This window comes from Nicotiana tabacum, chromosome 15 (assembly GCF_000715075.1).
Source record: "Nicotiana tabacum cultivar K326 chromosome 15, ASM71507v2, whole genome shotgun sequence".
Taxonomy (NCBI): domain Eukaryota; kingdom Viridiplantae; phylum Streptophyta; class Magnoliopsida; order Solanales; family Solanaceae; genus Nicotiana; species Nicotiana tabacum.
The window spans coordinates 134172765-134187990 of NC_134094.1; the positions used below are offsets into that span (position 1 = coordinate 134172765).

The 15226-nt window shown below is 36.2% G+C and overlaps 1 protein-coding gene across 2 annotated transcripts; it reads right to left on the reverse strand.

Moving 5' to 3' along the window:
• Positions 1-5834: 5834 nt before the first annotated feature.
• On the reverse strand, positions 5835-11533 carry LOC107809289 (late blight resistance protein R1-A-like). Of its 2 annotated transcripts, none has more exons than XM_075231367.1 (3): positions 11144-11533; positions 6534-8860; positions 5835-6398 (listed from the first exon to the last, which is right to left on the reverse strand). In XM_075231367.1, exons 1-3 carry the CDS (start codon positions 11201-11203, stop codon positions 6092-6094), a joined length of 2694 nt encoding a protein of 897 aa, XP_075087468.1. In that variant the 5' UTR covers positions 11204-11533; the 3' UTR covers positions 5835-6091. The 2 variants fall into 2 exon arrangements, with proteins under 2 accessions (XP_075087468.1, XP_016489381.2); XM_016633895.2 differs by lacking the exon at positions 11144-11533 and adding an exon at positions 9366-9499.
• Between the last annotated feature and the right edge of the window lie 3693 nt (positions 11534-15226).

Consider the following 15226-nt stretch of genomic DNA (forward strand, 5'->3'; position numbering starts at 1 on the left):
TGTTTTCATAGGATATGCGACAAATAGTAAAGCATATCGATTTCTGGTTCATAAATCAGAAAATCCCGACATTCATAATAATACGGTTATAGAATCAGATAATGCTGAGTTTTTTGAAAATATATATCCGTATAAAAAGGAATGTGAGTCGTTTGGTGAAGGATCTAAACGACCTCGGGAAGAAACAAAAGAAAGTACATGTAATCAGGAGAATCCAAGACGTAGTAAACGTCAAAGAACGTCTACTTCATTTGGACCAGATTTTGTGACTTTCTTATTGGAGAATGAGCCTCAAACATTTAAAGAAGCTATGACTTCTTCGGAATCATTGTTTTGGAAAGAGGCAGTCAATAGTGAAATAGAATCCATATTGAACAACCATACATGGGAATTGGTTGATCTTCCTCCTGGAAATAAACCTTTGGGTTCTAAATGGATTTTTAAGAGAAAAATCAAAGATGATGGCACTATTGATAAATTCAAGGCAAGGCTCGTAGTCAAAGGGTATAGACAACGAGAAGGTCTAGACTACTTTGATACATACTCTCCAGTTACAAGAATTAAGTCCATACGGATGTTAGTAGCATTAGCTGCAGTGTATGGTCTTGAAATTCATCAAATGGATGTTAAGACGGCCTTCTTAAATGGAGAGTTGGAGGAAGAAATTTACATGGAACAACCTGAAGGGTTTGTGGTTCCAGGTAAAGAAAAGAAGGTATGTAGACTTGTTAAGTCTCTTTACGGACTAAAACAAGCACCCAAACAATGGCATGCGAAATTTGACCAAACAATGTTGTCAAATGGTTTTAAGATAAATGAATGTGATAAATGCGTGTACATTAAAAATGTTCCAAATCACATAGTCATTGTTTGCCTATATGTGGATGATATGTTGATAATGAGTAATGACATTGCCAACATAAATGCTACTAAGCGTATGCTCAATAGCAAGTTTGATATGAAAGACTTGGGAGTTGCTGATTTAATTCTGGGAATTAAGATCAATAAGACTCCTCAAGGTCTGGCATTGTCACAATCTCATTATATTAAGACAGTACTTGAAAAATTCAAGCACTTGGGCTTTAAAGTTGCAAAGACTCCAATTGACGTGAATCTTGCATTAGCAAAGAACAAAGGCCAAAGCATATCACAATTGGATTATGCTCGTGTATTGGGATGCTTAATGTATATCATGAATTGTACACGACCAGACATAGCTTGTGCTATAAGTAAACTGAGTCAATATACGAGTAATCCAGGCCAATCTCATTGGATGGCAATGAAACGAGTTTTGGGATATTTAGAACATGCCCAGAACTTTGAATTGCACTACAGTAATTTCCCTGCGGTGATTGAGGGATACTGTGATGCAAATTGGATCACCGGTTCAACTGATTCTAAGTCCACGAGTGGATATGTATTCACTATTGGTGGAGGAGCGGTATCTTGGAAGTCGTCCAAACAAACATGTATTGCCCGCTCTACAATGGAGGCTGAATTCATAGCCTTAGATAAAGCCGGTGAAGAAGCTGAATGGCTCCGGAATTTCTTGGAAGACATTCCATTTTGGCCCAAACCGTTGGCACCAATATGCATACATTGTGATAGTCAAGCGGCAATTAGAAGGGCTGGGAGCGTCATGTATAACGGTAAATCTCGTCATATACGACGAAGACATAAAACCGTTAGGCAATTACTCTCTAGAGGAATTATCACAATTGACTATGTAAAGTCAAGTGATAATGTGTCGGATCTACTTACAAAAGGCCTAACTAGAGAGGTAGTTGAGAAATCATCAAGGGGAATGGGGCTATGGCCGAGAACAAGTCATTGTGGCGGTAACTCTACCTAGAAGACTGGAGATCCCAAGATCTAGGTTCAAAGAGATCAAACAAAGTCATTAATGACGGTTCAACATTGTCAAATAAAATTTTAGTCCATTCTCGTGATGAGACAATGTTCAGTACCAAGGATAAAGCATTAAGGCTTTTTAATGATTTCTAAATTTGATACGGGGTATATCAAATAGTGTATCTACAGGATGACACGTTTAGGAATCACCTATTTAAGTGTGAAGTGTGAGCCGCTTCAAGGAGAACTTTGTAAGGCCAGTTCTCTACGCACTTATGAAACCAGGCGGTGTTCATGGCTGAAACGAACACAACAATGAGAACCAAAGACGGTTAAGGGTTGATTGTGTGACTTATGGTTGTCTAGGTATACACCAAAGATCGACGGTTCAAAGATATCAAATCTACCGATTGACCGAGTATATCCGACATAAGTTTACTACGGAAAGTTCAAAGGGAAACCTACTTATCCAGATGCAATTAATCCTTGCTTGTAAATCACACAGTTTTTTCATGCATACTTCCGTGATATAGCCATTCCCCATTCATGTGGGGGATTGTTGAGGTTTTATTTTTTAAGATGTAATATTCTTAAAATGAGGGTGAATGGGAAATGGAGGGAAAATGAAATTTTGAGTAAAATTTTAAGTTTTCCCCTCTTAACAATGAGACATTGTCCCATATTGGAAGTGGAAGACATTTTTGGTGGGTATATATATAATTGCTCTTCTTGTAGCTCTTAAAGAGTTAAGAAGAAAGCAAGCCTCGCACCGTCATCGTCGTCGCTCGCTCGGCTCGGCTTCGGCTACGGCTACGGCTTCGGCTTCGGCTTCGGCTTCGGCTTCGGATTCAGATTCGGATTCGGATTCGGATTTGGATTTGGATTTGGTCAAATGATCGATTGATTGATTAATTTTTTGGACCAAATTTATTTGTTAATAGTAAATATTAACGTAAGATTATCCGTATTTGTAAACGGATATTTTCCAATCCGTGTATTGATAATTTGGCAGCCGGATAATGGTCTTCCCACCATGAAGTGCTTGCTCCACAAACATGAAGTGCTTGCTCCACAAACATGTAATGCTTGCTCCACCATGAAGGGTGGACGTTTGGTCTTGCACTCCTTCTTGGCTGCTATATATATGAGCAGCAAATGTTGAAGAGATACAAAAAACTCAACATACAATTCGCTCAACAAATTGGCTATACATTGCATTCCTTCCTCTCAGAACTTCCATACGTTTTTCTGAGTATATACTCCTTCGTTCTGCATTGTTTTTTAACTTCAAACAAAGCAACTGTAAGTGTGATTTGCTACCGAACTTTGTGTTCGCCTAAACACTGGGGTTTGAAGTACCGCTACACCAGTGTGTTATTCGTTCTATCCTGGGAGGAAATAATCCATTACCTTGGGTACTAGGAGGGGATTAAATTCCTTAAGGAAACACTGTGAATTCAGTGGGCTCGAATTTATTATTATTGTTTCATTACGTTAACTTATATTTTGCAGAATTAATATTTACAAATACAGGAATATTGACGGGAATAACATAAACTTTATAAAAAATTCAGCTAACTTCATCTAAGATACTAATCCTCAATCTTTTTGGTTTCAAATTCTCGAGTGCGAACCCCAATCAAACTCATGCTTTGCGCAATCAGACTCACATGGTATAGAATACGTTTTGTCAAAATTATATTGCATTATAGTTTTGTTTATTTTATTTATTTACTATTAATTGATTAATTAAGATGTCTTTCTTAAAAAATATTTTTGGTAAAAGTAAGAATAAGGGAAAATCCAATACTGACGAATCTAGTGGTACTGTTATTCCTCCTCCCCTGCCCCGGCTCCCTGAACCAAACCACATACCCGTCTTACACATGCTATTCTTGATACCGATAATATTTTATTATAATTTAGCTACACTGAATTTTGCCATAATATTGCACCCGGTGAACATTTAGACCATGAATTAATGAATGCTCTCTATTCTAATAATTATAATACTATTTGACACTTCTTGATTAGTTCCTTTTTCTTCTCAATGGTGGTATTAGCACCTTGTTGTGCTCATTCCATTGGGGAGGAAGACTAAGAAATATATTGCCAGATTTTTTATTGCTATGATAAAATTACAAGGCATTATTTTGGATATCTTTTTACAATATTTTTGTCTTTAAATTTGAATTAAAAAATTATGTCACTATTCTATAATAAAATTATAAGGCATTACCTTAGATGTTTTTTTAACATCTTTTTGTCTCTAATTTCTATTTAATTTTTTAAAAAATAATTACTGCTCAGCCGTTGGGAACCGTGGGCCCGGCCTGTTTAGCTTGGGATCATGAGTTCGTGGGCCCAGTCCCGAGCCAGTTCCTACAAAAAACATGTTTAACCCGTGACCGTTTAACCCGTTTATTTAAGAACCGGAACCACGGCCCACGAGACCGGTCCGTTTAGGGCCCAGCCCGGTGTCACTTCCTATATATATTTTACCTCGGTGCAACTTCTTTTTCTTTGCCATTAATTAATTAGTTGTCCTCTATGTTGGACTTAATGCTATTACAGTTTTGGTGGACGTACATGGTTGAATTTGATTGTTATATTTTTTTCTCAACTGGAGAAATTATCATTGTCACAAAATAAGTATTAGAAGTATTTTTTTAATGGTTGTGAGGAAGAAATTCTTATCATCTGGTTGAACAGCAACTTTACAGAAACCCAACAAATAATACAACAAAATAAACCATTCCACGTAAAGAGAATTTAAAATAAATTGTGAATTCACATCATTGATTTGGGTACCTTAAAACTAGTTTATAAAAACAGTTTCAACACTTAAAAGTAATTTTCAATATTGACTCTAAATTTTGAATTTAGCGACACTGAATTTTGCCATAATATTGCACCCGGTGAACATTTAGACCATAAATTAATGAATGCTCTCTATTCTAATAATTATAATACTATTTGACACTTCTTGATTAGTTCCTTTTTCTTCTCAATGGTGGTATTAGCACCTTGTTGTGCTCATTCCATGGGGGGAGGAAGACTAAGAAATATATTGCCATATTTTTTATTGCTATGATAAAATTACAAGGCATTGCTTTGGATATCTTTTTACAATATTTTTGTCTTTAAATTTGAATTAAAAAATTACGTCACTATTCTATAATAAAATTACAAGGCATTGCCTTAGATGTTTTTTAACATCTTTTTGTCTCTAATTTCTATTTAATTTTTTAAAAAACAATTACTGCTTAGCCGTTGGAAACCGTGGGCCCGGCCCGTTTAGCTCGGGATCATGAGTTCGTGGGCCCAGTCCTGTGCCGGTTCCTACAAAAAATATGTTTAGCCCGGGACTGTTTAACCCGTTTATTTAAGAACCGGGACCGACCCGAAACCGCGGCCCACGAGACCGGTCCGTTTAGGGCCCAGCCCGGTGTCACTTCCTATATATATTTTACCTCGGTGCAACTTCTTTTTCTTTGCCATTAATTAATTAGTTGTCCTCTATGTTGGACTTAATGCTATTACAGTTTTGGTGGACGTATATGGTTGAATTTGATTGTTATATTTTTTTCTCAACTGGAGAAATTATCATTGTCACAAAATAAGTATTAGAAGTATTCTTTTAATGGTTGTGAGGAAGAAATTCTTATCATCTGGTTGAACAGCAACTTTACAGAAACCCAACAAAATAAACCATTCCACGTAAAGAGAATTTAAAATAAATTGTAAGTTCACATCATTGTTTTGGTGTACTTGCGCGTACCTTAAAACTAGTTTATAAAAACAGTTTCAACATTTAAAAGTGATTTTCAATACTTATGCTTATCAGCTATTTTAAATCAGTTAAGCCAAACGGGATACTGTGGACCACCGATGATTCACCTCCCTAGAATATATACAATATATACAAACCTAATAATCAAGTAATCCCGTAAATACGTTCACTATACTTGGGGTCACTATAATCACGTTGCAAAATTAGCTAGACATATTATCCAAAACTTATAGGGCTTTACAGAGAATAACATGAATGGTGAAAATGTCCAAACAGCTTTTATAAGAGAAGAAAAAGAAAAAGCATGTGTGGGATCCGGGGAAGGGTCGGACCATAAGAGTCTATTGTACGCATCATTATCTTGCATTTCATGTAACCAAGATTGAAAGTCTTAAATGATGACGCTGAAAGCTCTGTAACTTTGTCATCTTCCTTCTCCTCTCTTCTTCATCCTCTTTCTTTTCTGCTTCGACTTTTGATGTTGCTGCCTCTTCTTCTACCTTCTGTTTTTCTTCTGCTTCTACTTCCGCCGCTACTGCTGCTGCTGCTGCTGCAACCAAGATTGAAAGTCTTAAATGATGACGCTAAAAGTTCTGTAACTTTGTCATCTTCCTCCTCCTCATCCTCTTTCTTTTCTGCTTCTACTTCTGCCACTGCTGCTACTTCTACTTCTGCCGCTGCTGCTTCTACTTCTTCTTCTACTTCTTCCGTTTTCTCTTCCTCTTCATATTCCTCTTCTTTTTCTTTTTGTTCCCTTTTTTTAACAACAATAACAATGTGTTCAGATTAATGTAACATACATAAAATATATACCTATTCTGCAGTTATAACAACAATAACGTAATGAATTAAACTCATAAATTGAGTTAGTTCATCAAGAAAAACATACCGAGAGTAATGTGGAAAAATATAGACCTTGAGGTTGTCACATCCTGTAGTTTCTTCTACTTCTTCCTTAATCTCCAAAGCTGAAGCCTTGAGATTATCATCACAATAGATCACCTTGAGTGATGTAAGCGTTCCAATATCCACAAAACTGTCGGGAATCTTCTCAAGCAATTCAACAGATCTTAGCACTACACTCTCAAGCATGGGAAATGATGATGATTCTGAGACATGCCAATCCCTAAGATGAATGCTTCGAAATTTTAAGATTTTGAGTACCGGGAACTCCATATCTCTCACGTCCCACTCCTCTTGCTCGAATCTACACCCTTCAAATATCAGTCTTTGAAGGTTGGGTAACGCAGCGATTGTGGAAGTTGCACTTGCTTGTATATTAACTTGGCGGAAGATCAGCTCTTTGAGACTTGAAGGTAAATAATACTTGGTGATATCACACATCGAACCAAGCACGAGGGATTGAAGCTGTGTAAGAACATCCAATTTCAGAACGAGAGAGTTAGCTTCATCAATATCATCAGTTATTACGAGGAGAAGCTTTTGAAGATTGGGAAACCTCTCAATTAACTCTATATCCTCACGAGATAAACACATGCCTTTAAATGCCCTTAAATTCTCCAACTTAGACGGACCTTCTTCAGAAACTGCAAATATCTCACGAGGTAAGCGTGTTGCTAGGTCTACATGCTTTAGTTTCGTCATCTTCCAAATATGAGGTGTCCCTTCTACTACTCTCTCAGTATCCACCAGTAAAGTTTCTAGGTCGCACATGTGTGATACCCACTCGAAAAAAAACTTTTCGAAACACATTCCCAGGTATCTCAGGTAAACTAGTGATTGCAGTATATCAACTATATTCGTATAATTCCCTGGAATGCAGTTCTTGAAATCCAACACTCTAAGAAGTCTTAAGTCTCCAACTGACGAGAAATGATAGGAACGAGATAAATACTCTTTAGAAACAGTACCGTGAAAACTAGACTCACTATTCCAAAAATCTTTATAAGCAAGAAAATCATCCGCGTTATTAGTAACAAAGAACGATTTAAGATCTTGTCCAAAAGATGTTCCTTTTTTGGAGCCTCTTGTGAGGAATCTATCTACTTTGTTGTTGAATCTCTCCAAATCATGACGAAGCTTATGGTCGAGGTGAATGCACACTCGATGTTCCTCATCATATGAAGGTTGATATTGGTTATGTGTCCCTATAACTTGCATGAACTTTTCTTCTTTAGCTTTGTTTAAGACAAAGTCACGCACTAGATCATGAATTTGCAAGTACTTCACCTTGCCATCAAAGGTCGTCTTTGAAACCATTAGTAGGCTACTAGAAATTATATCGATCAAGTAACCTTCAGCTACCTCCTCCAATCCTCTGTCATCACTACATTGAACGAGGCCTTCGGCCATCCAGAGTAACATCAATTTAGATGCTCCAAATTTTTCATCCTCCCTAAATACTCCCATAGTTAGAAGGCAACGCCTCAAATGATCTGGTAAATAGCAGTAACTTAATTGTATTGCCAAGTTGCTCTCACTTTCAACTGCTCCAAAATGAGACTTTAAATTGTTTGCAACTTCACACCACTCTGAGACATTCCTTTCTTTCTTTGCCAGAATTCCACCAATCAAAACAACTGTAAGAGGCAGTCCTTTACAATATTCAGCAATTTGTACCCCAACATCCTGGAATTCAGGAGGGCAAGTTTCCTTTTGAAATGCTTTTTTCTCCAACAATTTCCAGCTCGCTTCCCTGGTTAGGAATCGAGGGGAATAAGAATCGGTACAGTTCTTGACTTCCATTGCCACATGTTTAAGTCGAGTTGTTAACATGATTCTGCTTCCTTGTTTACCAATTGGAAAACATAATCTTAACTCATCCCATGCCTCGACTTCCCATACATCATCCAAGACAATGAGATATCTTTTGCCCATTAAACACTTGCGCAACATATCGGCTATGTCACTCTCCTTATCTCCATTGTACTTAACACCTGCCACTTGCTTATAGATATTCCTCAACAGCTCTCTCACATCATATGATTGCGAAATTGTAAGCCAAGCTCGAATATCAAAGTGAGAAACAATAGAAGAATCTTTGAATATTTTTTTTGCCAAAGTGGTCTTTCCGAGACCAGGCATGCCAAAAATCGAGACAATATCCCGTTCCCTTATTCCTCTGGTCAGTAGCTTAATTATCTCCTCAGCATCATCCTCAAGCCCCACAGGTTCCTCTTCAGTTACTTGAGTAGTTGGTCTAGGAGTTGGAGCACTCTCATCAATGTTGACATCCTCCATACTAATTAGCTTGATCTATTGATGTCAAAGAGCAGTATGCCTAACATTAGTAAGAGCAACGACATAGATTTGTGAAAAACAATGGGTGCAAACAATCCAGTTAGACTTTGTAAAAGAACCATTTGGAACTCTTAATTCTCTGACATACAACAACAACAAAAAAAAAAAAAAAAAAAAATACCTCAGAGATTTGTAAATTGCCTGTAATTACAAAAGAAGAACTCATGGAGTCTTTTCTTCTAATGTTCATTGTTTCTTTAATCATCAATACCTAATGCAAAATTCCCCTTATGTGCGAATTAGATCAAAATATTCCCGTTTCCAGATTCAGATTCCTTTACATAGATCTATAAATTCTCAGTTCAATGGAACATTTATAATTATTATTTATTTCATTCACTATTAATCCAGCTTACTAAAATTTAGAATTCCGCATTGTATGATTTATATTTAAAATTCCCATATATAGCAACATAATTGAAACAACGAATTTACAATCAGTAACAGAAAAAACACTGACCTACAGTTCTTAAGCAATGAATCTTCCGCCTTTCAGGAGCAGAGAGCTTTGTGGTAATGGAAGTTTAGTCAGTGAAGGAAAAGAATGATTCTTATTACACACTAATTAATGAATGAGGCCTACTAACAACTCTGAATTATTGCCATGTCAAATATAATATTGCCCACTATGAATTTTAAATTATCAACGCCAGCTAGCTGTATGTGTATATACATAAATAATCATATCTTATGTTACATTATTCAATGATTTAGCTGCTGATGAACTCGAGCAAGTGTTTTAGTTTTACGTTGTTGCCCCTGTCATCCAAACTCCAAAGCATTAGAGTTTCACAGTGCACAAGCAGGGGCGGATTTAGAGACCGAGGCGCGGTACAATAATTTTGGTCCAAACTCTATATTTGTCTTAAGAAATATATTTAATATGTTTAAATTATTAATTTAGAACTCAATAACTTAAAAGGACTAAAATTTTCAACCCAAAAATTTCAGATCCTGACTTCGCGTATGTGCACAAAAACAACAACTAGTAGCGGACACACAATTTGTGAGACTAATAGCCTGTTTGAAGCTTTTAAAAATACTTTTTTTTTGTCAAAAATATTTTTGCAAAGTCAAAGTATTCGACCAATCTTTTAGAAAAAAAAAAATATATCTTTGAGTGGAAGTAATTACAATTTTTGAGTAGAAGGGAAAAATAATTTCTTGATTATTCTTTGTTGCTTGATCTAGTACTTATGTTATATATTTATACCAGGATGTGGTGGAAGGCCATGACAAAAATGTGGATGAAGTACAGCATGGTGACCATTCTGTGAACAATGAGTTTCCTGTTGATGAGGTAGAGCATGCACCTTGTTAGGATCGGGAATCCGGGTAGTGCGGAATTTAGCCAAACAACGATATAATGACAATAACAAAGACAATGAAAGTTGATAATAACGGCAATTAAAGAATATAAAGAAGACACAAATTTAACGTGGTTCGGTCAAGGTGACCTACGTCCACAAGCGGAGATGAGCAATTTCACTATACAAACAAGAGTACAAAAGAGAGTACAAAATTAGAGTAAATACTCTAATTAATCCCAAATACCCCAAGAGAATAACCTCACAAGATCACTTCAAAGAAAGGGTTCACACAAGTGTTTCCCAACACTCACTCTCTTACAAAATACTCTATAATGAAATAAAGGAGGAGAAAGAAAGACAAGAGTGAAAAGCTCTTGAATTGGTGTGTTTGCAAATGAGGAGAAACTCCTCTATTTATAGCAAAAAATCCTTGGCCTAATAATGGATATTATGTCATGGCAAATGTCATGATCCACAAATTTGTTATAATGGATATTATGTCATGGCAAATGTCATAAAATTTTAAAACATCCGCCCCTGGGTTTGGGTGTATCCCCAAGGATTCAACAAGCCATTCTGGTATAAAACTAGGAGCATAGACTAACAAAGATTTATTCTTGGTAAAAAATCCAGCAGAAGGAAGGAGAGTATTTTCTGTACACTTAGTATCTACCACACCAAAAAAGAATGTATGTATGTAAAGAATATGTGTATGTATAGGTGAGTGGAATCAAGTTGTTGTATAAGGGGTGGGTAATGGTCCATCGGTTACAAATATAGAATAATAACCCATTATTGTATAAAACAATAAAGACACTAAATGTTCAATAAAATGAATCTCGACAGTTTCAGAAAATATGAATCTTAGACAAAACTCTTCCTTTCGAGATATCATATCTAACACAAAGTAATGAAATACTGATCTTACCCGCCAGATATTTCCATCTTTTCTCTCAACACGAGATTCATTCACTCTATATTCGTGCATAATCCAATTGGTTTTTTCACCTTTCTGAGGTTCACCTTCGTAGAAGGCAAAGGTTCATTCATCACTTTCTTCTTGAGATAATGAACGATGAGTTCATCGTCCCGAGGACAAAAGCGATAGCCCGGTGGAAAAGCAAAAGAATCATAGACGTCTACCTGCAAAAACACGTACGCAGAAACTAGTATTACATGACGAACGAATATTGCATTGATTTTATTGTTCTTGCTCTTGTTTTTTCAATATTAGGGTTTTGATCAGTCCTAGAATTAACATTCCTTGAAATTCGCCTGAATTTGCTTATCAGACTCCATTGTTTTGCTTGAGAAGGACACTCGGAAAGAGTCCAACTTGAAATATATGATCAGGTTTTGTTTCAACAAATTGTTTATATAAAGATTTGGGTTAATCTTTATATAAAATTTAATCCTATCATATCTAAACTACCTGATATGAAATCATTATTTTAAGTGGTGAGGTTAATGGTAATTAAATTTGGTTTTAACTATGTAAAATGAATTTTAACGGTTAAATAATTAGAAAAAGGAGTTTTGAACGAGAAATAATATTTGTTCACTTGCGATACGTTTTACTAAAGCAAGAAGATTTCATGTGGTATGCTTAAAACTTTTTCTTTTAGAGTAGACTAAAAAACTGATGAATGGAAATAAAAATCATGCATAAATAAATATTTGTGAGAAAATGAGAATTACAATATTATGCATAAATAAATATTTGTTGTAGATAAATGGAAATAAAAATATTGATCTATACTAGTGTCCTTTTCAGGTGGCTAATAGTGGATTTTTCTTAGTACTTGTACATGTGTTCGTTTCTTTTTTCCATATGCATGGACAAACTTAAAACTTAAAAAATTAAGTAGTTACTTAATTAATTGATAGAAAGATTGTCTTTTGTCGGTAGAAAAAGAGTTTGATCCTTTCTTATGAGGCTTGCAATATAGCAAGAAAAATGATTTTTTTATTAGACTTTTCTATAGCACGGATAAGTTCTTTACGCTGTTTCATTTTGTACGAAATATTGGGTCCATCCATAAGGGTGCTCTAAGGCCCAAAAGACTATATAAGTTTACTATATAAGTTTACTTAGTGTGTACACAAAAGATTCTAAGCAGTATTGTTCCACACACACACACTCTCTCTCAATCCAAACAAGGATTTAGACTATGGAATTAGGGGTTGCTCCAACACACCGTGATAACCACTGCCGACCAGTAATTTCAGCTGCAGTTCAATCCGTTTTTACTTCCGCTTTACAAAGAACAAGTAAGTTCTCGTTTTACGATTTACAAACTAATCTAATGTGTTTAGATTGACGTGTTTCATTTCCAGCTATAAAGTGATCCTTCTACATTTAGTGAAAGTGACCAAATGGATCTTGTTCCAAGTGGGAGCGAGATGGTCACAGATCTTGTTCCAAGTGGGAGCAGGGTGAATGATCTTGATCCGAGTGGGAGCAACATTGATCCAAATAGGAACAATGATGAATCACAAATAAGATGTGGTTCTTGTAAAAAGATTCCCCGCCGACGATTGGATGTTGAAGGTGGCGAACTATTTATGATGCTCCTACAAGAAGAAAACGAGCCTAAAAATGTAAAAGAGACTCTCATGCCCTTCTAAGGATAAATGGACAAAAGCAATGGAAGACGAATTGGAGTCTATGAGAGTCAACAAAGTTTGGGAACTAGTTGACCTCCCTAAAGGACGCAAAGCAATTGGGAGCAAATGGGTTCTCAAAATTAAGCTCAAGGCTGATGGCACAGTTGAGAGATATAAGGCTCGACTGGTGGCGAAAGGGTATACACAGCAGAAAGGAATAGACTACGAAGAGACTTTCTCTCCTGCTGTACGATTTACCTCAGTTTGCCTGGTTCTAGCTATTGTTGCAAACTTGGATCGTGAATTACATCAGATGGATGTAAAGACTACCTTTCTCAATGGAGAGCTAGATGAAGAAATCTATATAGAACAACCTGAGTGTTTCATTGAAAAGGGCCAAGAACAAAAGGTTTGTAGACTTTTGAAGTCAATTTATGACCTCAAACAATCTTCAAGGCAGTGGTATATACGCTTTCAGAATGTTCTTGTATCCAATGGTTTTACCATGATGGATGAAGACCATTGTGTTTATACCAAGAGATCAAGAAACAAGTGTGATTTTAACATTGCATGTAGATGACATACTTATAGCTGGAAATGATAAGGAGTTTATAACCGAGATAAAGTCATGGTTATTATCTCAATTTGAGATGAAAGATATGGGTGAAGCTGCATATATTCTTGGAGTTAAGATTTCAAGAGATCGTCCAAAGAAACTATTGTATCTCTCACAAGAGAATTATATTAGAAAAGTTCTTGAACGATTGAATATGCAAAATAGTAGCCCAGTTGAAACTCCTATCAGTAAAGGCCACACCTTGGGAAGTCAGATGTGTCCTAAGACTCCTGAAGAGACAGAAAGAATGAGCCGAGTTCCTTATAGGAGCGCAGGAGGAAAAATACTGCTTAGAGTCTTCTTTTTGTGTACACACTAAGTGTACTTATATAGAGAATATTAGGGTTAACTAATAACCCTATTTGGCCTTAGAGCACCCCTTATGGGTGGACCCAATATTTCTTATATGATGGAATATGTTAATCTAAACACATTAGATTAGTTTGTAAATTGTAAAATGCGAACTTACTTGTTCTTTGTAAAGCGGAAGCGAAAACAGATTGAACCGCGGCTGGAATTACTGGTCGATGGTGGTTGTCACGGTGTGTTGGAGCAAATTTTAAGACTATATCAAATGTGATTTATATGATTTAGGGTACAGCATACTTTATGATCTACTTGAAGGTTTGCGCTCTACGAGAGGCTATATACTCCTAACAGATGTATAGCACTTAGCTCTCACAGTATGTTGGTCGCACGGTCTACTTCCCTGTATGAATGATTGAGGAGATAGAGTTGAGAATATGTTTCTCAGACTAGATGAGCACTCCCATTATGTGTGAGTGGAAGATGTAGGAAATATTGGGTCCACCCATAAGGGGTGCTCTAAGGCCCAATAGGGTTACTAGTTAACCCTAATATTTTCTATATAAGTACACTTAGTGTGTACACAAAAAAAAGTCTCTAAGCAGTATTTTTCCCCGCGTTCTTTTTCTCTCTCAATCCAAACAAGGGTTTAGACTGTGAAATTGGTATATCATTATTTCTTGTATTCATAATCATAACTCATAAGCTATAATTGGTACACCAGTGAATACAAATAAATGAGATTGCATCAATGATCTTCCTCTTCTCACGATCCCCTTAACGTTAGTTTGACTGTTTTTCTAGATACGCTCCGCTAGACCGAATCTGTGTACATGGTATTTTGGAAATGCACTAAGATAGCTAACATCACACTAAGTCTCAAGTATCTGATTGGAGTCTCTGAGGGTACAAAGTCTTGAGCCATCATAAAGGCTCTGGGTATCACACAACAATAAGTTGAGATTGGACTTATGTTAACCCAATTGGTCGACATTAGCACACATGGTATGAAACATGTGCTACAACATTTTCTCCCTTTTTCCAAGGAGCGTATGTCTTTATCTCATAAAGAATGTTGTACATATGATATTTAGACACCATAAGTATCTAAATTTGAGTTTTTTGATCTACAATATCATTTTTAACTCACATCTGGCTCACAAAGTAGACTTGGTGAACGTTTTTCACTCTAATGACCTTATGCCATTGTTTAAGCGATATTCTGATTGTAAGCGAATAGCTCTCAAATTACCCTTATGATAATTTTGCTTAAAATCATGTCTTATCTCCTCACATCACTAAGATAATGAGGCGGTTGCACCAATTATTTGTATTCACTGGTGCACCAATTATAACTTATGAGTTATGATTGTGAATACAAGAAATAATGATATATGAGATTTTGAGGCTATATCAAATGTGATTTATATGATCTAGGGTACTACATACTTTATGATCTGCTTGCAGGTTTGCGCTCGACGA

What these genes read in the sequence shown, in the direction of transcription:
- LOC107809289 (XM_075231367.1), bottom strand. Translation starts at nt 11,203, where the DNA reads ATGCACGAATATAGAGTGAATGAATCTCGTGTTGAGAGAAAAGATGGA. An exon ending in AAGATGGAAATATCTGGCGG is followed by an intron (nt 8,861 to 11,143) that starts GTAAGATCAGTA and finishes TGACATCAATAG; the next exon opens with ATCAAGCTAATTAGTATGGA. An exon ending in ATTTTTCCACATTACTCTCG is followed by an intron (nt 6,399 to 6,533) that starts GTATGTTTTTCT and finishes TGTTAAAAAAAG; the next exon opens with GGAACAAAAAGAAAAAGAAG.